The 25465-nt window shown below is 41.4% G+C and overlaps 1 protein-coding gene and 4 non-coding genes across 5 annotated transcripts; all 5 read left to right on the top strand.

The window, feature by feature from the left end:
• Nucleotides 1–21932: 21932 nt before the first annotated feature.
• Nucleotides 21933–21998, top strand: LOC126086414 (small nucleolar RNA SNORD58). The gene has a single exon (XR_007519501.1). It is a non-coding gene; the product is annotated as a small nucleolar RNA SNORD58 (small nucleolar RNA).
• A 70-nt stretch (nucleotides 21999–22068) lies between these two features.
• RPL17 (ribosomal protein L17) lies at nucleotides 22069–25091 on the top strand. Its single transcript, XM_049900191.1, has 6 exons — nucleotides 22069–22131; nucleotides 22216–22256; nucleotides 22994–23128; nucleotides 23379–23477; nucleotides 24060–24251; nucleotides 25001–25091. The coding sequence occupies exons 1-6, from the start codon at nucleotides 22092–22094 to the stop codon at nucleotides 25046–25048; spliced, it is 555 nt and encodes a 184-aa protein (XP_049756148.1). The 5' UTR covers nucleotides 22069–22091; the 3' UTR covers nucleotides 25049–25091.
• Nucleotides 22327–22391, top strand: LOC126086415 (small nucleolar RNA SNORD58). Its single transcript, XR_007519502.1, has one exon. It is a non-coding gene; the product is annotated as a small nucleolar RNA SNORD58 (small nucleolar RNA).
• On the top strand, nucleotides 23227–23291 carry LOC126086412 (small nucleolar RNA SNORD58). Its single transcript, XR_007519499.1, has one exon. It is a non-coding gene; the product is annotated as a small nucleolar RNA SNORD58 (small nucleolar RNA).
• On the top strand, nucleotides 24304–24367 carry LOC126086413 (small nucleolar RNA SNORD58). Its single transcript, XR_007519500.1, has one exon. It is a non-coding gene; the product is annotated as a small nucleolar RNA SNORD58 (small nucleolar RNA).
• Nucleotides 25092–25465: the final 374 nt, after the last annotated feature.

Raw genomic sequence — 25465 nt, 5'->3', positions numbered from 1 at the left:
TTTATCCTTTCTGGAATCCTCACCCACGATAATTTGTTGTTGTTAGTTGCCGTCCTGTTGGCCCCAACTTTATGTATAACAGAAAGAAATGCTGCTGCCTGATCCTGTACCATCTTCATGATGGTTGGTATATTTGAGTCCATCGTTAAGGCTATTGTGTAGTGCCTTCCAACTAAAAGGGCTCATCTTCTAGCACTATATCGGACAATATTCTGTTGTGATCAACAAGGTTTATCATTGGCTAATATTTGGAACTAGATCGCCAGGCCTTTTTTCCTGGTCTGGTCTTAGTCTAGAAGCTCCACTGAAACCTGCCGACATGGATGACCCTGCTGGTATTTGAAATACCTGTAGCATAGCTTCCAGCATCATAGCAACACACAAGCCACCACAATATGACAAACTGATAGCTGGGTGGTGGCCACCATGGTAGGAAGAAGTAATGGAAAAAGAGCAAACGTTGGAGTCATGCATTCGCCACCTTTTTTTAGCTATCAGATCCAGAGCAAGTTACTTACCTTCCCTGAGCCTTGATTCTATCCTCTGTGAAACACAGGTAGTAAAATCTTCCTCAAAAGTTTTTGTGGGAAATAAGTGTGATGGACAAAGTGTGCATAGCACTCAATATATAAATAGATGCTCCTTAAATATTGGTTCCATTCTCATCTCTTCCCCTCTGTCATAAATTCTTCCCATCTTCCTCCTCAAACCAAAACCATAGCAACCTTATAGCATAGTGTAGAACTGCCCCATAGGGTTTGAAGGAGTGGCTGATGGATTCAAACTGCCAATCTTTTAGTTAGCAGCCATAGCTCTTAACCACTGTGCCACCAGGATTTCTGTCTTCCCCCAGGGCTCCAAAATTGCTTTCCAGTTACCTGAAATATTCATTGGCACTAGAAGTGAGGAATTTAATGTATTCTTTTCCCCCAAGAACGCAAAGGATTCATGCCAAGAGGCCTGGGTTCCAGTCCTTCTCCTGCTCTGCCATTTACTGGGTTACAAGAAAATTGGGCCATGACAATTATTTTTCGTAATGAATGTGAAAGCACATTCCATAAAGTAAGCATTCCAGTAAATATTACTATTCTCTCCTGGAAGAGTTGCATTTTAAAAGACGAAAGATGGAAGGAGGAAACTGTGACATAGCTGGTGAGTGGTGGAACACTGGGCACTGAAGGCAGATATCCAGACACAGATTGTATCTTACTATGTTGCTGACTCTACACAGGCATCATGTTGATCCCAACCTCATAGTCTTCAGGTTTGTAGAAGAGCATTTGTCACTGGGTATGTTGAAGAAACCAAACTTTTAAAAAAATGTTGGTATTTTTTTTTATAGCCGTAGGCATATGGAACCAGTATGTTATAAGGAAGAATGGAAAAGTGAGTGACTGTACGTACAAGACAATGGCCATGGCCCTGAACAGCAATTGATTGGTAGGGCATAGTGGTTACTCCTGGCTCTATCCATCATTCAGAGTCCCAGAAGGTAAGGGACTTCCTCCTAGATGGTTCAAATGAAGAAATGTTGATGAAAGTTTCCATGCCTTTATAGAGGCATAGACAGAGGTTAGGGAACAAACAAAACTAGGACTGATTACTGCCTTTTGGATAAAGAGGGTAGGGAGAAAATGGTGCTACCACCAGCAAAATATATGGGTTCCAACTTCTTTACATTCTTGCCAACACTTGTTATTTTCTTTTTTAATTCTTATTACCATTGTAGCCATCCTAGTGTTATCTCACTGTGATCTTGATTTGCAATTGTCTCAATAACTAAACCTAGTGAAATTTTTTATCCTGGCAAATATTATTAATTGGTGGTAATAAAACATTAAGTAAACATTTGATGGACAATCAACCGCAGTAATACCAGGCAGATTATGCTCTGGTCTAAGGTTTGACAAACTACATCCAAAGGCCAAATCCAGCCAGCCTCCTGTTTTTATAAACAAAGCTTTATCAGAACACAGCCATACACATTTGTTTAATTATTGCCCCCATGACTGCCCCTTTCAGAAGAATCTGAAGAGGATGGTGAGGACTAGCACAAGGCAAAGCCCACAGTAGAGGCTGCTAATGCAGACCATTGAGCAGGCGGCCTGCCCTAAGCAGAGTGATCCCGTGACAGCAACAGAAACCACATCTTTACAGTAGAGAATTTAAAATTATGTAAATATGTCAAATAGTAATGGTTACTCTCTGATTACTGTTTCCTTCTAAGTAAAGCTAAGTACATCATTATTTCAAAAATAAGAGTGAAAAAGATAAATACTGAGCTCTGGTCCCTAAACCCGTTGCCATCAAGTCAATTCCGACTCATTGTGACCCTATAGGACAGTGTAGAACTGCCCCATAGGGTTTCCAAGGAATGACTGGTAGACTCGGACTGCTGACCTTTTGGTTAGCAGCTGTAGCTCACTGTAGCTCTCAACCACTGAGCCACAAGAGCTGTGGAAGTGTTCAGATAGAGGGTGAATAACCTTCTGATTGTGGGGGCAGTAGTGGTGGTGTAGTGGTTAAGAGTTCAGCTGCTAACCGAAAGGTCGGCAGTTCAAATCCACCAGGCACTCTTTGGAAACTCTATGGGGCAGTTCAGTTCTGTCCCATAGGGTCACTATGAGTTGGAAATGACTCGACAGCAATGGGTTGTGCATGGGGTTGCCATGGTCAGACCGACTCAATGGCAGTTGACAACAGCAAAGTTCTGTTCTGGTGTAGGCAGGCCGCAGAATTCCAGGTAGATGGCTCACCTAAAGAGTCTTTATGGGTAAATAAAACAAAAGACAAAAACCACATGATCTTATCAATTGATGCAGAAAAGGCATTTGACAAAGTCCAACACCCATTTATGATAAAAACTCTTACCAAAATAGGAATTGAAGGAAAATTCCTCAACATAATAAAGGGCATCTATGCAAAGCCAACAGCCAATATCACTCTAAATGGAGAGAACCTGAAAGCATTTCCCTTGAGAATGGGAACCAGACAAGGATGCCCTTTATCACCACTCTTATTCAACATTGTGCTAGAGGTCCTAGCCAGAGCAATTAGGCTAGACAAAGAAATAAAGGGCATCCGGATTGGCAAAAAGGAAGTAAAATTATCTCTATTTGCAGATGACATGATCATATACACAGAAAACCCCAAGGAATCCTCCAGAAAACTACTGAAACTAATAGAAGAGTTTGGCAGAGTCTCAGGTTATAAGATAAACATACAAAAATCACTAAGATTCCTCTACATCAAGAAAAAGAACATCGAAGAGGAAATAACCAAATCAATACCACTCACAGTAGCCCCCAAGAAGATAAAATACTTAGGAATAAATCTTACCATGGTTGTAAAAGACCTATACAAAGAAAACTACAAAGCTCTACTACAAGAAATTAAAAAGGACATACTTAAGTGGAAAAACATACCTTGCTCATGAATAGGAAGACTTAACATAGTAACAATGTCTATTCTACCAAAAGCCATCTATACATACAATGCACTTCCGATCCAAATTCCAATGTCATTTTTTAAGGTGATAGAGAAACAAATCGCCAACTTCATATGGAAGGGAAAGAAACCCCGGATAAGCAAAGCATTACTGAAAAAGAAGAAGAAAGTGGGAGGCCTCACTCTACCTGATTTCAGAACCTATTATACAGCCCCAGTAGTCAAAACAGCCTGGTACTGGTACAACAACAGACACATAGACCAGTGGAACAGAATTGAGAACCCAGATATAAATCCATCCACATACAAGCAGCTGATATTTGACAAAGGCACAGTGTCAGTTAATTGGGGAAAAGATAGTCTTTTGAACAAATGGTGCTGGCATAACGATATCCATCTGCAAAAAAATGAAACAGGACCCATACCTCATACCATGCACAAAAACTAACTCCAAGAGGATCAAAGACCTAAACATAAAGACTAAAACAATAAAGATCATGGAAGAAAAAATAGGGACAACCCTAGGAGCCCTAATACAAGGCATAAACAGAATACAAAACATTACCAAAAATGACAAAGAGAAACCAAATAACTGGGAGCTCCTAAAAATCAAACACCTATGCTCATCTAAAGACTTCACCAAAAGAGTAAAAAGACCACCTACAGACTGGGAAAGAATTTTCAGCTATGACATCTCCGACCAGCGCCTGATCTCTAAAATCTATATGATTCTGTCAAAACTCAACCACAAAAAGACAAACAACCCAATCAAGAAGTGGGCAAAGGATATGAACACACACTTCACTAAAGAAGATATTCAGGCAGCCAACAGATACATGAGAAAATGCTCTCGATCATTAGCCATTCGAGAAATGCAAGTTAAAACTAGGAGGAGATTCCATCTCACTCCAACAAAAAAAAGGCTGGCATTAATCCAAAAAACACAAAATAATAAATGTTGGAGAGGCTGCGGAGAGATTGGAACTCTTATACACTGCTGGTGGGAATGTAAAATGGTACAACCACTTTGGAAATCTAGCTGGCGTTATCTTAAACAGTTAGAAATAGAACTACCATACAACCCAGAAATCCCACTCCTCAGAATATACCCTAGAGAAATAAGAGCCTTCACACAAACAGATATATGCACACCCATGTTTATTGCAGCTCTGTTTACAATAGCAAAAAGCTGGAAGCAACCAAGGTGTCCATCAACGGATGAATGGGTAAATAAATTGTGGTATATTCACACAGTGGAATACTACGCATCGATAAAGAACAGTGATGAATCTATGAAACATTTCATAACATGGAGGAACCTGGAAGGCATTATGCTGAGCGAAATTAGTCAGAGGCAAAAGGACAAATATTGTATAAGACCACCATTATAAGATCTTGAGAAATAGTATAAACTGAGAAGAACACATACTTTTGTGGTTACGAGGGGGGGAGGGAGGGAGGGTGGGAGAGGGTTTTTTACAGATTAATTAGTAGATAAGAACTACTTTAGGTGAAGGGAAGGACAACACTCAATACATGGAATGTCAGCTCAACTGGACTGGACCAAAAGCAAAGAAGTTTCCGGGATAAACTGAATGCTTCAAAGGTCAGTGGAGCAAGGGCGGGGGTTTGGGGACCATGGTTTAAGGGGACTTCTAAGTCAATTGGCAAAATAATTCTATTATGAAAACATTCTGCATCCCACTTTGAAATGTGGCGTCTGGGGTCTTAAACGCTAACAAGCGGCCATCTAAGATGCATCAATTGGTCTCAACCCACCTGGATCAAAGGATAATGAAGAGCACCAAGGACACACGATAACTAAGAGCCCAAGAGACAGAAAGGGCCACATGAATCAGAGACCTACATCATCCTGAGTCCAGAAAAACTAGTTGGTGCCCGGCCACAACCGATGACTGCCCTGACAGGGAGCACAACAGAGAACCCCTGAGGGAGCAGGAAATCAGTGGGATGCAGACCCCAAATTCTCATAAAAAGACCAGACTTAATGGTCTGACTGAGACTAGAGGAATCCCGGCGGTCATGGTCCCCAAACCTTCTGTTGGCCCAGGACAGGAACCATTCCTGAAGACAACTCATTAGACATGAAAGGGACTGGACAGTGGGTAGGAGAGAGACGCTGATAAAGAGTGAGCTAATTATATCAGGTGGACAATTGAGACTGTGTTGGCATCTCCTGTCTGGAGGGGGGATGGGAGGATAGAGAGATAGGGAAGCTGGCAAAATTGTCACGAAAGGAGAGACTGGAAGGGTTGACTCATTAGGGGGAGAGCAAGTTGGAGTACGGAGTAAGATGTATAGAAACTTATATGTGACAGTCTGACTTGATTTGTAAACGTTCACTTGAAGCTCAATAAAAGTTAATAAAAAAAAAAAAGAGTCTTTATGGGATCTGAGAGATGTGAGCAAAGGTAAGAGAATCGAGAAAGGACATTGAGGCATTCAGAGATTACATTGGCAACACCAGGAAGCAATTACCACACCCGGGACTGATGGGAAGAGGGGAAGACATACTGTAAGGGATCCCAGGAGGATCTGAGCTTTGCAGGAGGGGCTATCTGGAAGGGGCTATAGCCTTGGAGAGATGACGCCCCTCCAGAACATGGTGCCAAGGAAGTGAGGAAGATGAGAAGAAAGAACCCAACGTCTCTCCTCCTGGCCTCCTGTCTCTCACCAGTGCCCGCCATTGGCCGTACCCAACCAAAGTGGGCTGGCAGGTAGGCCTGGGTGATGCAGTGTGTAGGCTCAGCCTCTCGGGGCACAGAGCAGAGCGAAGACACCAGAGAATAGATCAGATGAGACATCCTGAGAGTAACCAGTGCATGTTGTCATAGAGGAAACCTCTGCTTTGGGAGAGGAATCAGGTTAGGCATTGCTAGCCTCCTTTTACAGAGGCTCAGAGAAACCATATAACTTCACCTGAGAACTTGTCAGGTGGGATGCAGTAGGGCCTGAATTCCACCCCATGTACCCGATGCCAATATCTCTCTCTGCAACACCAACCTCAGAATCCCCTTCACCCCAGCACCAGCTCTGGAAAGTCAGGGAAAGGCAGACAGGGAAAGGCAGCAGGTCACCTTGGGGATGCAAAGGAAAGGATTCCAGCCCCCTGGAGTAGGGGATTACATTTTAATTGTTGTCACAAAAAGAATTCCCCTGTCCTGGCTAGTAAGGCCAGCACCTAAGTTAAACTCAAAACAATATTGTATGGGAGGTACAGATCACAGAACAGTTGAGAGAAAATTCCTGCCAAGGGATTAAGGTTTCCTCCACTGGCTTTTCTGGAAGAGGGCAGGGGAGGGGAGTGACAATGCTATAGAACAGAACACTAATATTCACTCATCTGAAAATTCCCAAGGCCATTCCACTCCAAGAAGATGGTCAGACTAAACCATATTGGCCAACTGATTTAACATGCCAGGCAAGCAAACTCTTTCCTAAGAGATTCATAGCCTCAATTAAAAACAACTGATTGGGCAAACTGTCAAACTCCTGCAGGGCGCACTTGACATCTGCCTTTGTCAGGTCAGCTTTCAAAAGGCTGAGGGTTTGTTCTTTCAGGCTGCTGAGTGGAGATCTGCATAGTAAATGAAGCCCTATGGGCACCATTAAACCCAAAACCAAACCCTTTGCACTTTAGTCGATTCTGACTCACAGGGACCCTACAGGACACAGTAGAACCGCCCCGTAGGGTTTCCTAGGCTGAAATCTTTAGGAAGCAGATAGGAAGCAGACTGCCATTAAGAAGCAAAAGACAGGTCTCAGAGTTTTGTTTAAGTTGTATTTGACAAAAGGACAAATGTTGTATGAGACTACTACTATAAAAACTCATGGTAAGGTTTACACACAAAAAGAAACAATCTTTCATGGTTACGAGGGAGCGGAAGAGTGGGAATGGAAAAACACTAAATAGACAATTGATAAATGATAACTTTGGTGAAGAGTAACACAGTATACAATACTGGGGAAGCCAGCACAACTTGTACAAGGCAAGGTCACGGAAGCACCCTCCCCAACCCTCCCTGAGGGACTGAATTACTGGGCTGAGGGCAATGGGGACCATAGTCTGGGGGAACATCTAGCTCAACCGGCATAACACAGTTTATAAAGAAAATGTTCTACATTCTACTTTGGTGAGTAGCATCTGGGGTCTTAAAAGCTTGTGAGTGGCCATCTAAGATACTCCACTGGTCTAACCTGTCTGGAACAAGGGAGAATGAAGAAAATCAAAGACACAAGGGAAAGATTAGTCTAAAGGACTAATGGACCACGACTGTCACAGCCTCCACCAGACTCAGTCCAGCACAACTATACGGTGCCCGGCTATCACCTCTGACTGATCTGACAGGGATCACAGTAGAGGGTCCCAGACAGATCTGGAGAAAAATGTAGAACAAAATTCTAACTCGAAGACGAGACTTACTGGTCTGACAGAAACTGAAGAAACCCTGAGAGTATGGCCCCCAGATACCCTTATAGCTCAGTAATGAAGTCACTCCTGAGGTTCACCTTTCAGCCACAGATTAGACAAGCCCATAAAACAAAAAGAAACTAAAGGGGCACACCAGCCCAGGGGCAAGGACTAGGAGGCAGGAAGGAAGAGTAAAGCTGGTAATACAGAATCCAAGGTTGAGAAGGGGAGAGTTGACATGTCATGGGGTTCGCAACCAATGTCACAAAACAATATGTGTATTAACTGTTTAATGAGAAACTAGTTTGCTCAGCAAACCTTCATCTAAAGTACAATAAAAAAATTTTTTTTAATAAATTAATAAATAGTGTTTGAGGACTCCAAGCGTGTTTGCTGTTCCATTCCCACCTTCTTTGCCTTTTTCAAACTCGTATTACCTCAAGCCTGAATTTTCACTGGAGCCCTGGGTGGTACAAATGGTCACACACCACACTGCTAACTATAAAGATTGGCAGTTCCCACCCACTAGGAGGCACATCAGAAGAAACGCCTGGCAATCTGTCAGTAACTGGTTTGATTTTGCAATTTTTGCTACAACTTTCTTGGTGCTCTGCTGGAATCCAATCCTAGGTTTCTAACCTCTCTGATCCACCCAGCACCATCTGAGAATAATCCTCCTAAACACTGCTTTCATTATGGCACAGTGGTTAAGAAGTTGGCTGCTAACCAAAAGGTCAGCAGTTCAAATCCACCAGCTGCTCCTTGGAAACCCTATGGGGCAGTTCTACTCTGTCCTATAAGGTCACTATGAGTCAGAATTGACTTGACAGCAACTAGTATCTTGATGAGTCCAGACAGCAGCAGACTGAGTAAATGGGATTCTGGACCAGACCCTGGAGAGCCAAGCAATAGCTGGAGTGATGGGCGATAGCCAAACAAGAGACAGACTTCCCCGAGGCAGGATGGGATACCCTGGGATATATTTGGTTCAGGCTAGCAATCCTGAGCCAAGGGTCTCCTGGAAACTTAGAAGTCACTGGTAACCAGTCAGGAAGCCATGAATGCACCAAATACAAAAGGGAGAGACAAAGACTGAGGCAGAACTGTCAAGCAGGATGGTGGTAAAGAGCACAGGCGTTGAAGGTACATCTAGGTTCACATTCTGGCTTTGTCCCCATCTGAACCTCAGTTTTCTTATCTGTAAAATGGAACAATAATACCTACTGTGGTGAACACTGGGATGTGTCTTAGATCCCTTTTCAGGAATGAAGGACTTCGTTTCCCTACTACAGAGAGTGCTGCCAGAAGACAGCCCCTAGCAGTCATCCTTCTTGGGGGATAGGCTAAAAAAAAAAACTGCCTCCCCCAAGGTCACACCTCCTTCATGGAGCAGCCCACATTCAATGACTGACCAGTGCGGTATAAAGGCCTGGCCCCCTCACCCAACTCGTGACAACTCTGGAGGATCATTCCAGCTCCAGAGTTCCCTTGGGGTGAGTGTGGGGGTGTTGGCTGAAGCTTTTATTGGAACTGTATCACAGCCCAATTTGTCCTTCAAAATTACAAACGCATATATAGTTTGATCTAGGAATTCCACTTCTGGGAATTTGTCCTACAGATAGTCTCACATGTGCAAAATGACCAGTCTACAGAGCATTTACTCCAGACTCTTTTTCTAAAAGCAGAAGACAAAACAAACTAAACGTCCATCGATAGAGAAATAAATCATGGTATGGCCATACAGTGGAATACTATTCCATTAAAAAGAACAAAGTAACTTGATATATACTGATGTGGGAGGAGCCCTGGTGGTGCAGTGGTTAAAGAGCTTGGCTGCTAACCAAAAGGTCAGTTTGAACTCACCAGTCGCTCTGTGGGAGAAAGATGTGGCAATCTGCTTCCCTAAAGATTTACAGCCTGGAGATCCTACAGGGTAGTTCTACTCTGTCCTACAGGGCTGCTATAAATTGGAATTGACTTGATCACAGTGAGTTTTTACAATGATGTGGGAAATATTTACAAGATTTATTGCTAAGATTTAAAAAAAAAAAAAAAAAAGCACGGTGCAGAAGATTGCATAAAGTATACTATCATGCAAGGAAACAATTTGTAGATGTTTGTAATATATAAACTATTTCTGGAAGTATAAAACCAGCACCAGTTGCCATGGAGTAAATTCCAACTCAGGGTGACCCCATGTGTTACAGAGTAGAACTGCACTTCGTAGGATTTTCATGGCTGTGACCTTTCGGAAAGAGAGGTGCCTCTGAATGGATTTGAACCACTCAACTTTCAGTTAGTAGCATAGCTCTTAACTGTTTGCTCCACCCAGGGACTCTCTCTAAAAAAAACCAAAAAACCCATTGCCCTCGAGTCAATTCTAACTCACAGCGACCCCATAGGACAGAGTAGAACTACCCCGTATGGTTTCCAAGGAGGGGCTGGTGGGACACCCCAAGGAGAACACTGGTATTGGTGGATGCCTTTGAGGTAGAGAACTGGGGGCTATTGGATAGGGAAGGGAGGGAGGAAGATTTCATTTTCTCATATAACCCTTTGGTTCTTCTGAGTTATTACTATACGCATGTTTTATAAAATGATTTTAAAAGACTCTTAGTTCCACATCTCCCTCCAGCTCCTGCCACTTTTCTCTGTTCCCCTTCACAGTAAAACGTTTCCTCCCTTTCCTGTCTCCTAGCATTCCAAGCTGGCTTTCAACCCTACCACTCCACAGAGAGTGCTCTCATCAAGACCACCACTGACTCCCTGTTAAGAAGTCTAACGGTCATTCTATTGTCCTCATCCTGCTTGACCTCTCAGCATTCAGACGAGCTTCTCATGGCTCCTGTGATGCCAAACTTCACTGCTTTCCCTTTTACCTCACTACCAATTCTTTCTGAGTCCTTTCTTGCTGGCTTGTCCCCCTTTCCTTGCAATCGAAATAGTGAACAGTGGTCTCAGTTACAAGCTTCTTGCTCTAGGACAGAGGTTCCCAAACTTTCCTAGTTCACAGCACCCTTAGTTTCTCAGAAATTTTTCACAGTGCTCGTGTTGTTGTTATTGTTAGGTGCCATCGAGTCAGTTCCAACTCATAGCAACCCTATATACAACACAGCAAAACACTGCCCAGTCCTGCACCATCCTCACAATCATTGTTATGCTTGAGCCCATTGGTGCAGCCACTTAGTCAACCCATCTCTTTGAGGGTCTTTCCTCTTTTTCACTGACCCTCTACTTTACTAAGCATGATATCTTTCTCCAGGGACTGATCTCTCCTGACAATATGTCCAAAGAATGTGAGATGTAGTTTTGCCATCCTAGCTTCTAAGGAGCATTCTGGTTGTACTTCTTCAAAGACAGATTTGTTCCTTCTTTTGGCAGTCCACGGTATATTCAATATTTTTCACCAACACCACAATTCAAAGGGGTCAGTTCTTCTTAAAAAAAAGAAACCAAACCCAGTGCCATCGAGTCAATCCTGACTCATAGCGACCCTACAGGACACAGTAGAACTGCCCCATAGAGTTTCCAAGGAGCGCCTGGCAGATTCGAACTGCCAACCCTTTGGTTAGCAACCATAGCACTTAACCACTATGCCACCACAGTTTCCCAATTCTTCTTAGGTCTTCTTTATTCATTGTCCAGCTTTCTCATGTATATGAGGGTATTAAAAGCTTGAGTCACGATCAAAGACCACAACCTTGGCTTGAGTCACGATCAAAGACCACAACCTTCAATATGGCAATGCATCCTTTGATTTCTTGACTTCTGCTTCCATGGGTGCTGATTGTGAATCCAAGCAAAATGAAATCCTCGACAACCTCAATCTTTTTTTCGCTTACCGTGATGTTGCTTATTGGTCCACTTGTGAGGATTTTTGTTTTCTTTAAGTTGAGGTGTAGTCCATACTGAAGGCTGTGGTCTTTGATCTTCATCAGTAAGAACTTCAAGTCCTCTTCGCTTTCAGCAAACAAGATTGTCACCAGCATTATGCAGGTTGTTAATGAGTTAACATTAACAGCATGTTGTTGTGATGCTGGAAGCTATGCCACCGGTATTCAAATACTAGCAGGGTCACCCATGGCAGACAGGTTTCAGCTGAGCTGACAGACTAAGACAGCCTAGGAGGAAGGACCCAGCACTCTATTTCCGAAAAGAATTAGCCAGTGAAAACATTACGAATAGCGGGGGAACACTGTCTGATGTAGTGCCAGAAGATGAGCCCATCAGGTTAGAAGGCACTCAAAATATGACTGGGGAAGAGCTGCCTCCTCAAAGTAGAGCTGACCTTAACAACATGGGTGGAGTCAAGGTTTCAGGACCTTCACTTGCTGATGTGGCACAACTCAAAATGAGAAGAAACAGCTGTAAACATTCATTAATAATTTGAATGTGGAATGTATGAAGCATGAATCTAGGAAAATTGGAAATCATCAAAAATGAAATGGAATACATAAACATCGATGTTCTAGGCCCTAGTGAGCTGAAATGGACTGGTATTGGCCATTTTGAATCAGTCTACTATGCCAGAAATGACAACTTGAAGAGCAATGGCATTGCATTCATCATCAAAAAGAACATTTCAAGATTTATTGTGAAACATGGCTGTGGCAGCATTTCTGTCCATTTTCCTACTCTTGCCTATTCCGTAATATTCTTTGGACTAGGGCAGACAGGGCTCTGGCAGCATGCTTGTCCACTTCTCACTTTGCCTTTTTGAATATCTGCAGAAGAAAACTTTGGTTTTTTTTTTTTTTTTTTGCTTTACTTAAAAAAAAAAAAGATCTATCATGAAGTATAACGCTGTCGGTGATAGGATAGCATCCATATGCCTACAAGGAAGACCAGTTAATATGATTATTATTCAAGTTTATGCACCAACCACTAAGGCCAAAGATGAAGAAATGGAAGATTTTTACCAACCCTTGCAGTCTGAAATTGATCAAATATGCAATCAGGATACATTGTTAATTACTGGTGATTGGAATGCAAAAGTTGGAAACAAAGAAGGATCGGTATTTGGAAAATACAGCCTTGGCGAAAGAAACAATTCCAGAGATCACATGAGAGAATTTTGCAACATCAATGACTTCTTCATTGCAAATACCTTCTTTCACCAACATATATGGCAACTATACATGTGGACCTCACCAGATGGAATACACAGGAATCAAATCAACTACGTCTGTGGAAAGAGACAATGGAAAAGCTCAATATCATCAGTCAGAACAAGGTCAGGGACTGACTGTGGAATGGATCATCAATTGGTCATATGCAAGTTCAAGTTTAAACTGAAGAAAATTGAAACAAGCCCATGAGAGCCAAAGTGCAACCTTAAGTATATCCCACTTGAATTTAGAGACCATCTCAAGAACAGATTTGACACCTTGAACACTAATGACCAGAGACCAGACAAGTTGTGGAATAACATCAAGGACATCATACATGAATAAAGTAAGAGGTCATTAAGAAGACAAGAAAGAAAGAAAAGAAAACAGGCTGGTACTGGTAATGGATGTTAGAAGAGACTCTGAAACTTGCTCTTGAACGTCCAGTAGCTAAAGAAAAAGGAAGAATTGATGAAGTAAAAGAGCCGAACAGAAGATTTCAAAGGGCAGCTCAAGAAGACAGAGTAAAGTATTATAACAACACATGCAAAGAGCTGGAGACAGAAAACCAAAAGGGAAGAACATGCTCAGCTTTTCTCAGGCTGAAAGAACTGAAGAAAAAATTCAAGCCTCAAGTTGCAATACTAAAGGATTGTCTGGGGAAAATACTAAACAATGCAGGAAGCATCAAAAGAAGATGAAAGGAATACACGGAGTCACTATACCAAAAAGAACTGGTCGACATTCAACCATTTCGGGAAGTAGCATATGACTAGGAATCGATGGTACTGAACGAAGAGGTCTAAGCTGCACTGAAGGCACTGGCGAAAAACAAGTCTCCAGGAATCGACGGAATACCAAATGAGATGTTTCAACAAAGAGATGAAGTACTGGAAGTGATCACTCATCTATGCCAAGAAATTTGGAATACAGCTACCTGGCCAACCAAGTAGAAGAGGTCTATATTTATGCCTGTTCCAAAGAAAGGTGACCCAAAAGAATGTGGAAATGATTGAACAGTATCATTAATACCACTTGCAAGTAAAATTTTGCTGAAGATCATTCAAAAGCAGCTGCAGCAATATATAGACAGAAAACTGCCAGAAATTCAGGCCAGATTCAGAAGAGGACGTGGAACCAGGGATAGCATTGCTGATGTCAGATGGATCCTGGCTGACAGCAAAGAATACCAGAAAGATGTTTACCTGTGTTTTATTTACTATGCAAAGGCATTCGGCTCTGTGGATCATAACGAATTATGGGTAACATTGCAAAGCATGGGAAATCCAGAGCACTTAATTCTGTTCATGAGGAACCTGTACTTAGGTCAAGAGGCAGTCATTTGGACAGAACAAGGGGATACTGAGTGGTTTAAAGTCAAGAAAGGTTTGCATCAGGGTTGTATCTTTTTAACCATACCTATTCAATCTGTATGCTGGGCAAATAATCTGAGAAGCTGGACTATATGAAGAAGAACAGGGCGTCAGGATTGGAAGAAGACTCATTAATAACTTGTGTTATGAAGATGACACAGCCTTACTTGCTGAAAGTGAAGAGGATTTGAAGCATGTACTGATGAATATCAGAGATGACAGCCTTCAGTATGAATTACACCTCAACATAAAGAAAACAAAAATCCTCACAACTGGACCGATAAGCAACATCATGATAAATGGAGAAAAGATTGACGTTGTCAAGGATTTTCAACACCCACAGAAGCAGCAGTCAAGAAATTAAGAGATGCATTGCATTGGGCAAATGTGCTGCAAAAGCCTTCTTTAAAGTGTCGAAAGCAAAGATGTCACCTTGAAGACTAAGGTGTGCCTGACCCAGGCCAGGGTGTTTTCAATTGCCTCATATGCACACAAAACCTAGACGACGAATAAGGAAGACCAAAGAAACATTGATGCCTTTAAATTGTGGTGTTGGAGAAGAATACTGAATATACTATGGACTACCAGAAGAACAAACAAATCTATCTTGGAAGAAGTACAATCAGAATGCTCCTCAGAAGCAAGGTTGGCGAGACTACGTTTCACATATTTTGGACGTGTTATCAGGAGGGATCAGTCCCTGGAGAAGGACATAATGCTTAGTAAAGTAGAGGATCAGCAAAAAAGAGGAAGGCCCTCAATGAGATGGATTGACAAAGTGGCTACAACAATGGGCTCAAGCATAACAACAACTGTGAGGATGGTGCAGAGCCAGGCTGTGTTTCATTCTGTTGTACGTAGGTTTGCTTATGAGTCAGAACCGACTTGACGGCACCTAACAACAAAACAACAAACATATGGCTACAGTAATCAAAACAGGCTGGAACTGGTATAACAATAGACACATATAGACCAATGGGATAGAATTGAGAGTCCAGAAATAAACCCACACATTCACGGTCAACTGATTTTTATCAAGGGAGCTAAGTCCATTCAATAGGGAGAGCAGAGTCTCTTCAATAGATAGTACTGAGAAAATTGGATTTTCACAGGCAGAAAAATGAAACAGGATCCATGCCTCACACTATACACAGAAACAAATCAAAATGTGCAAACTACAACCATAAAGTTCTTAGAAGAACAAGCAGGGACAACACTATCAGGGCTAGCTTTCAACGGTGGATTATTGCAGTATTGGACAGTGTTTCATTCTGTTGTACCCAGGGTCGCTATGAGTCAGAACCAACTTGATGGCTCCTAGCAACAACAACAAATATGATAACAAAAGCACAAACAGCAGAAGACAAAACGAATAAATGGAATCTCACAAAAACTAAAAAATTTTGTTCATCAAAAGACTTTAACAAAAAAGTGAAACGACAAGCTACCGACTGGGAGAATATCTTCAGAAACCATATATTAGACAAGAATCTGATAGCCAAAATATATATAAAACTTTGACAACTTAACAATAAAAAGACAAATAACCCAATCATAAAATGGGCAAAGGACTTGAATAGACATTTCACCAAAGCAGACGTTCAAATGGCCACCAAACACATGAAAAGATGCTTGCTCAGCATCATTAGCCATCAGAGAGATGCAAATCAAAACCACAATGAGATACCGCTTCACTCCCACTAGGATAGCTAAGGTAAAAGAAACAAAAACAGAACAAAAAATAAGAAATGTTCGTGAGGATATGAGGAACTTTGAGTCTTTATCTATTGCTGGTGGGAATGCAAAATGGTATAGCCATTGTGGAAAACAGTATGGCGGTTCCTCAAAAAACTAAAAATAGAACTACCATATAACCCAATAATTTCACTCCTATGTATATACCCAAAAGACTTGAAGGCAGAGACTCAAAAAGAGACTCGTACACCAATGTACATTGCAGCACTATTCACGATAGCCAAAAGGTGGAAACAATCTAAATGCCCATCAACAGATGGATGAACAAAATGTGGTACATACATAAAATGGAATACTACTCAGCCAGTAGGAGAAATGAAGCCTTGATACATGCTACAGTGTGGATGGAGCTTGAAGACACTATGTTGAGCAAAATAAGCCAATCAGAAAAGGACAAATATTTTATGACATCATTTTATATAAAAAGACAAGAAAAGGCCAATGTATGGAGACTAAAGTGTATTAGTGGTTACCAGGAGTGGGGGGTGGGGGGGGAAATATGGGTTAACTGTGATAGAAAAATCTCATTATTAAGGGTAGGGTTGGACAGCCAATTCTTGTAATTGTTATCAATAAGTTGCACACCTATAAAAAGTTGAACTGGCAAAAGCGTGTGATAAATATATTTACAACTGAAAAAAAAAAAACCAGTAGCTACTGTCTTAGTTATCTAGTACTGCTATAACAGAAATACCACAAGTGGACAGCTTTAACAAAGAGAAATTTATTCTCACAGTCTAGTCAGCTACAAGTCCAAATTCAGGGTGTCAGTTCCAGGGAAGGCTTTCTCTCTCTGTTCACTCTTGAGGAAGGTCTTTCTTGTCAATCTGCCCCTGGACTAGGAGCTTCTCTGCACAGGTACTCCAGGTACAAAGGACGCACTCTGCTCCTTTCTTGGTGGTATGAGGTCCCCTACTCTCTGCTTGTTTCCCTTTCCTTTTCTCTCTTGAAAGATAAAAGATGGTGCAGGCAACACCCCAGGGAAAATCCCTTTACAATGGATCAGGAATGTGGCCTGGGCAAGAGTATTCTGAGCAAGGGTGTTACATCCCACCCTAATCCTCTTTAACCACAGGCAGAGATTATGATTTGTAATACATAGGAAAATCACAACATGGAGGACAACCACACATGGCCTAACCAAGTTGATACATATTTTGGGGGGACACAATTCAATCCATTACAGCTACTAAGGTTGCTTATGTACAACCAAACACCTTCTGAGATTTGGTTCCTTGGTTTGGAGGTTTAGGCTCGTGGTTTCACGAGACATTCCAGTTAATTGGCCTAATAACAGGTTTAGTGCTTCTGTTCTACCTCTGGAAACCCTGGTGGCGTAGTGTTTAAGTGCTACAGCTGCTAACCAAGAAGTTGGCAGTTCAAATCTGCCAGGCACTCCTTGGAAACTCTATGGGGCAGTTCTACTCTGTCCTATAAGGTCACTATGAGTCGGAATCGACTTGACGGCAGTGGGTTTGGTTTTTGGTTTTGGGTTCTGCCCCCTAGTTTGTTGCCTAGTGCCTGGTGTCTTAAAAGCTTGCAAGCGGCGATTCAAGGTACAATAGTTGGGCTGTATTCACCTGGAGCAACAGAGGAATAAGGGCAGCCAGGAATAGGACGAGAATATAGAATACGGAATGTGTTGGTAATTGCTTCCATAAACAACTGCCTTCTTTGCCACGAGACCAGAAGAACTAGATGGTCCCCTGCTACCATTACTGAACATTTTGATTAAAGATTTCATAAAAGAACCCTGATCAAAAGGGAATAATGGAGTCATGGAGGGTAGATGAACCCCTGAAACTATTGCCCTGAGATAAGTTTCAAAGCTTAAGCCAAAAATACCCCCTGAAGCCTTATTAAAACCAAACAATAGTTTAGTTTAACTAGTAAAAAAGGTCTGCCTTGAGCATTATGCTCTTTTAAGAGCTATCTATACGGAATCAAATTGACAATAGCAACTTGAAAGATTAGATAGGAAACTTAGGGCAGTGAGTTTGTTAATGAGAGGAACAACTCAGAAAAGGAGGGTGAGAATGGTTGTACAACTCAAAGAATGTAACCTGTATTGAGACAGATAGCGTTAACTCAACAAAAGAGGTGTTAAAGGATTACCATCTAGAAGTTGGGTAAACAGGAACCCACCCTGTCAACATAAGATTGAAACAAGCCTTGAATTACTATCTCCTTTTTTTTTTCTAGTCCCCTCCTCCTTTACAGGCTCGCATGCACAGAAGAACAAAGTGTGACCACTGTTTGACCTTCCTTAGCCCTCCAAAGATGGAGATGTAGTGCTGAAGGTCAAGTGTGCTTGCGCTATATCCCATAATAAGTGATGCCAAGGGCTGCCGAGAAGACTCCATCTTGAATATCAGCAAGTTCCATCTTAGATTCCAGATACATGCACACCTAATTAGCATACACTGCCATTCTGAGAAGTACCCGCCCCTTGAAAGAAGCCCACTAAATATTCATTACTCTATTGTCTCTACCAAACCCATATAGGCCCTAGCCTTGCTTCCCTTTTCGAGTCAGTCTTTTGGAGAGGCTTAGGCTCTTTTTGCTTGACTTAAGCAAAATAAAGCTTGCTGAAGATAAAGTTTGTCTTTCACCTGTATTCTTACTCTGGAAAAGACAAGGACCCTTTGTGTTGTATTGGCAATTGGTAACAGTATCACTAAATTGTACATGTAGAAACAGTTCCAAAAAAGGGGGGGGGGCAGAGAGAGAGAATGTTGACAGATTGTGATAAATGTAACTAATGTCACTGAACAATTTGTGGGGAAATTATCAAATGGAAACCTAACTTGCTGTGTACACTTTCACCAAAAACTTGCTAAAACATTATTTAAAAAAAATTAACCCAACATAAATGTAAGAACTAAAATTATAAATCTTCTAAAAGTAAGCATAGCAAAAACAATCTTCACCTGGGATAGGTAAAAAATTGTTAGATACCATACCAAATTCACAATTCATAAAAATAAAAAAATTAATAAATTGAATTTCATCAAAAATTAAAACTTTTTTATTTCAAGGACATTATTAAGAAGATAAAAAGACAAGCCAGAGCCAGGAGAAAATTTTTGTGAATCCCTTAAAGAATTTGAACCCAAAATGTATAAATAACTCCTAAAACTCAATACTAAGAAAACAGACAACCCGATTAAAATATAGCCAAAAGATTTGAACAGATACTTCAGAAAGATACATGAATATTAAATAAACATATGAAAACATGTTCAATCTCATTAAACTTGTGGGAAATGCAAATTGAAACCACAATGACATACAATTTAAATCCACTATAATGGCTGCAATAAAGAAGACAGACAATACACTGTTAACGAGGCCGCGGCAAAACTGGAGCACTCTTGGTGAAAGATAAGACAGTACACAATACAGAGGTAAATCAGCACAACATGATCAAGGCAAAGTCATAGAAGCTTCATTAAAAAAAATCAAAACCAAACCCATTGCCATCGAGTCGATTCCAACTCAGAGACCCTATAGGACAGAGTAGAACTGCTCCATAGAGTTTCCAAGGAGTGCCTGGTGGATTCAAACTGCCGACCTTTTGGTTAGCAGCCATAGCTCTTAATGACTATGCCACCAGGGTTTCTAGAAGTTTCATAGATACATCCAAACTCCCTTAGAGGCTGAATAAAAACAGAGTTTATAAAGAAAATGTTTTACATTCTACTTTGGTAAAGCTTGTGAGTGGCTAAGATACTCCATTGGACCTCCCCTGGCTGGAGCAAGGGAGAATGGAAAAAACCAAAGACACGAAGGAAAGATTAGTCCAACGGACTAGTGGAGGACAAGTACCACAGCCTCTACCAGACTGAGTCCAGCACAGCTAGATGGTGCCCAGTTACCACCTCCAAATACACTGACAGGAATCACAATAGAAGGTCCCAGATAGAACTACAGAAAATGTAGAACAAAATTCAAACTCACAAAAAAAAAGACCAGACTTACTGGTCTGACAAGAGACTGGAGGAACCCTGAGAGTATGGCCCCTGGACACCCTTTTGACTCAGTACTGAAGTCACTCCTGAGGTTTACCCTTTAGCAAAAGATTAGACCAGCCCCAAAAACAAACAATAATACAGGTAGCTCAACCACGTATTCGAGACTAAACGGGCACACCGGCCCAGGGACAAGGACAAGAAGGCAGAAGGGGACAGGAAAGCTGGGCAAATGGAAATGGGGAACCCAAGGTTGAGAAGGGAAGAGTGTTGACACATCACAGGGTTGGCAACCAATGTCACAAAATAATATGTGTATTAATTGTTTAATGAGAAACTAATTTGCTTCGTAAACCTTCACCTAAAACCAAAAAAACCAAACCTGTTGCTGTCTAGTAGATTCCAACTTATAGCAACCCTATAAGGCAGAGAAGAACTGCCTCATAGGGTTTCCAAGGAGTGCCTGGTGGATTCAGACTGCCAACCTTTTGATTAGCAACCCAACGCTTAACCACTACTCCACCAGGGTTTCCAAACCAAACCTGTTGCCACAGAGTCGAATGTGACTCATAATGACCCTATACACCTAAAGCACAATAAAAATAAATTTTAAAAAAGTGAAGGAAAAAACCCCTCATACTTTGCTGGTGGGAATGGCAAACGGTATGTTCACTTTGGAAAACGTTGTGGCTGTTTCTTGAAATGCTTAACATAAACTTACTATATAACCAGGCAGTCCCACTCCTAGGAATCTACACAAAATAAATGAAAACCTACGTCCACACAAAATTTTGTACTCAGAATGCTTGTGTACAAACCATCTCTCAGAGGTATGTGATCACATAATTAAAGTTAACGAATACTGATGAACAAATAAAATCTCTAGTTAATTTATAATATTACCTAATATACATCTAATAATAAATAACACGCGGCCCAGCCCTACAACTACCAACTAGTTCTTAATTGATTGGCCTTTCCCGATACAAGAAAGGGAGAATTTTGAGACAGTCTCTAAAGAGGCAATACGTTTTCAGATCCTCTTAAAACACATTCTACGTTCCCTTGCTCCTCCTCTCTCCTCCCTTTTTAAATCTCGTTTTAGGGCTGGAAATCTCGCGAGGGGTTGATTGTCATGAATTCTCCCAGGACTCACCGCTCTTCCTTTTCCCGTAAGCGGCCTGAGGTGAGTGTCTGTTCTGTGTAGAGCGTCTGGTGCACAATCCTCCGGTCATCGCAGCCATCCTGGCGTCGGCGCCACCGTCCTCGAGACCACTTGGAGGAGAACCCCCTAAGCTACTGACTCCTCCCCGGACGTGGTGGTTCCCGTGCACGGGGACGCGGCGGAGCGCCCGACTTGGAGCGCTAAGGCCGTCCAGGCATCTGCGGCCTCAGAGGGGCATGATGGGTGGGAATGGTGGCGGCGGGTCTTCTCCGCACGAGCGGAGACGGGGGGCCGTGCCGCCTCCAGCGCCGGAGGTGCAGTATCTCCCGGTGAGTGGTGGGCAGTACGACAGAGAGTTTTGGGGATAAAGTCGGGTCTAAGCGTTTTCCCTTTGAAAAACCGCGTTCTAGAAAAGACTTCATTACTTGTCTTTTGAGAAAGGATCCCTTTTTGTAGGGATGGAGAATGTAATGGGTTGTAGTACATGTCTGCTTTGAAGGATGTGTCAAGAAGGCGTTTTACGTCTACAAGGTAAAGGTTTAAATTGAAACAGGCTATATCTTTTTCCAAAGGATAAGAAAGAAGGGATGATGAGGTCCTTGTCACTAATTCTGTGTCAGCACTGCTTTCGCCACAAGTAAATCCAAGGGTGAGGAAAGCCCTGGATGGTGAACAGAATGGCTGCGATGATGTCATTTCTTAGGACACCTTTGGATAAATCATGAAAACAGTTACACTCTGAGCAGCTGTTGATAGGTTGTGATGATTATACTGCGGTAGTTTCTGTAAATGTATTTGATAGGATTGTGCTGTGCTCTCCATTCCAGGTGATCTTGCAAAATGGTTCGCTACTCACTTGACCCAGAAAACCCCACAAAATGTAAGTGAACAGGACATTAAATTTCTAATTTAACGGTGAGAAACGATGAGTCAACCAAATTAACCAAAACTTCTTATTTTTTAGCATGCAAATCAAGAGGTTCAAATCTTCGGGTCCATTTTAAGGTATGTGAGTCAGGTTCTAAAAGGGTTCTCTGTGTTTCAGTGTGTAATGCTTACCATTTTAAAAAGGTAGCTGCAGTGATGACTTTTTTAGGACACCTTTGAATTTGCCGTGAAAATTAGTACATTCTGAACAGCCATCATCGTTTTGGATTCTGGTCATGAGAATATAATGAATACACTGATTTAAAATCGTGGAATTGAGTAGAACTACCAAAGACTTGAGAAAGTAATTTGTAGAACAAGATGGTGCACATAACTATACAGGTAGTCCTCTACTTATATGTATTCCATGTATTACAATGGACTGCACTTAAAACTGTCCATATTTTTTATTTGTTTTTAACATCGTACCATTGGTAATAGGTTGCAGCATGTAATGTGATGTTCTCATTCTCAAAGCTTCAGTTTTAATGACTTACTGTTCAAAACACTGCCAGATTTATAAAGATACTGATAATAAAGGCAGTAATTATGGGAACTTTTTAGAAATGAGATATTTGGCTTATGTCGAAAACTGAACCCCATTGTAAGTCAGGGACTGCCTGTATTTACAAGATGATAGAATTAAAGCATTTATATCTTCACTGTCTTCAAACTGATGAGTCAGCCTCCAGCCCCACCAGCACTGTATTCCTCACTTTGCAAGAATAGAAGGGGAATTTGGACTCTCCAACCGTGTTGACCAGGAATGTCTTGAATTATTAACTGACAGTTTATATTTTTCTTTTTTTAAACAGAACACCCGAGAAACTGCCCAGGCCATCAAGGGTATGCATATCAGAAAAGCCACCAAGTATCTGAAAGATGTCACTTTGCAGAAGCAGTGTGTGCCGTTCCGGCGCTATAATGGTGGAGTTGGTAGATGTGCCCAGGTAAGAATTCTTAGTTGCCATTCTAAAAGACAAATTGCTCATAGTACTCATAAAGAAAAGCGATTGTGTGGTATAAGAATGGCTAAGGTCTTTCCTGGTTGCAGTGATGACAATCTTAGGACACCTTTGGATTAACCATGAAAAAAAAAATATTCTGAGCAACCTTGTTGGGTAACATAATTCATCTTGGGCATGGTATTAGTTTAAATTGGAGAAAGTGGTTAATTGTCTCCCTTCATTTTCTTTTCAGGCCAAGCAGTGGGGTTGGACACAGGGACGGTGGCCCAAAAAGAGTGCTGAATTTTTGCTCCACATGCTTAAAAATGCAGAGAGTAATGCTGAACTTAAGGTAACCAAACTATTAACATAACTGTGTGCGTGCAGCTTGAATAATACTGCTGTTGTCCAGGTTTATTTCTCAATTGTTTTGTTCTTTTAGTAATTAGATTTCACGTAGAGTGGTCTGGGGTCTCTTCAAGCCTATCCCTTAACCCCAGGCCTGGGGAAAGATTTCTCCTGTCTTTTACACTGGAAGTATTTCACCAAGGGTTCATAAGTGTTTCTGTGCCATGGGCCTTTGTGGTACTATGGTGGTTCATGAACCTTTGTGGGATATTTTTAAATAAAAATGGTAAATGTATATAGGATTACAAAAGAAAGTTAGGAAAACGTTTACATGTAGATGGACTTCTTGATCATTAACTTCCCATAACAATAGTAGTGTGTTGAAGGACCCTTAGAGTAACAGTGAAAGCACACTGAACTGTCACGCTATTTGAATTCTTATATTGCCTTTTGGAAATGATGAAGGCAGGGATTTGGTGGCAGGATTGGGAATTGGTGTTTTTCAGTGATTGAGTTTGTGGTGTTTGTTTAAAGATGATCAGATCAGCTGATTTTGTTTTGTTCTCTCTGCACCGTTCCTTCCCAGGGTTTAGATGTAGATTCTCTGGTCATTGAGCACATCCAGGTGAACAAAGCCCCCAAGATGCGCCGCCGCACTTACAGAGCTCATGGTCGAATTAACCCATATATGAGCTCCCCTTGCCACATTGAGATGATCCTTACCGAAAAGGAACAGATTGTTCCTAAACCAGAAGAGGAGGTTGCACAGAAGAAAAAGGTAAATTACTTAGTTGCTCTGTTTGAATTATGTATACTAGGAAGATTGATGGTTGCTGTGATGACTATCTTAGGACACCTTTGGAATAACCATGAAAGAAAACAATTCTGAGCAACTTCATTCACCTGTCTGTCTGTGGCTTTTGTGGGTCTCATTTGTTGACTTAACAGTGTCCAATAAATTTGTAGCAGTCAATGCATCACATCTTTTGCTGGCCCTGCCTAGATGTTCACAGTGTTTCAAACACAGTGTGTTTAAAAATGGGACTTAACCCACACCCCGAAAAAGCAATTAATTTGATTTCAGCAAATGATCAGAGTCCTTTTTAAGCCAAGAACCTGGAAATGATTTTAGACATTTCTTCATGTCTGATCAATTTAAGTTCTGTTGATTCTATCACTTGGATATTATCCTCCATTTGTGATGCCACTGAGTTATTTCAGGCCCCTAATAGCTGGGCTTTCTGTATCTAGTCCTTAGCATAAACTCTGAAGAGCATTGAGCTGCTCTCCTAGTCAGTATTGGAAGGAAGAATCTGGGATCCATCTCTCTTTTTCAACTGGGATGCCAGTTTGGAATTTCCAACTTTAATGTGTTCATTTACTGGGAATCACTTAACTCATTTACTTCTGAAAATAATCCAGCAATTTCCTGATGGGAACTTTCTTATGTCCTCTTGAATGTCAAGTGTTGATCTAAATATGCCAATAATGAGAAAACTTCAATTAGTCTTATTTTTCTTCCCCCAGATATCCCAGAAGAAGCTGAAGAAACAAAAACTTATGGCTCGGGAGTAAATTCAGCTTAAAATAAAATACAAATTAAAGTAAAAGAATGTTGGTTGTCTTTATTAGTATAAATAATTTCTGGTTACCAAAAAATAGATCAAAGTTTCTAATCATGTCAGAATTGGAAAAGCATGGATTCTGTGCTGTTTAACAACTCTATTGAGTTTAATTTACATAGCATTTACAAGTCTCCTGGTACTTTTATTGTAGGATAAGTTTCCATTGTATGGCTATGCCATGTTCATCACTTAAGTTGATGACAGTTTGGGTAGTTTTCAATTTTGACTTACTAAAAGCTAGTTTTTGTCTGGGCAGTTTTTATTTTTGTATACCCGGTGGCACGGTGGTTCAGGGCTATGGCTGTTAACAAAAGGGTCGGCAGTTGGAATCCACCAGCTGCTCCTGGAAACCCGTGGGGCAGTTCTA

Source organism: Elephas maximus, chromosome 11 (genome assembly GCF_024166365.1).
Source record: "Elephas maximus indicus isolate mEleMax1 chromosome 11, mEleMax1 primary haplotype, whole genome shotgun sequence".
Lineage (NCBI taxonomy): Eukaryota > Metazoa > Chordata > Mammalia > Proboscidea > Elephantidae > Elephas > Elephas maximus.
Note: the sequence above shows the minus strand (reverse complement) of the source record. Positions and strands in the feature narration are given on the sequence as shown.

Excerpts from the sequence above, each read along its gene's own strand:
- RPL17 (XM_049900191.1), top strand. The coding sequence starts at position 22,092 with ATGGTTCGCTACTCACTTGACCCAGAAAACCCCACAAAAT. Across the intron at positions 23,478-24,059 it reads AGAGTAATGCTGAACTTAAG|GGTTTAGATGTAGATTCTCT; the intron begins GTAACCAAACTA and ends GTTCCTTCCCAG. Across the intron at positions 24,252-25,000 it reads AGGTTGCACAGAAGAAAAAG|ATATCCCAGAAGAAGCTGAA; the intron begins GTAAATTACTTA and ends TTCTTCCCCCAG.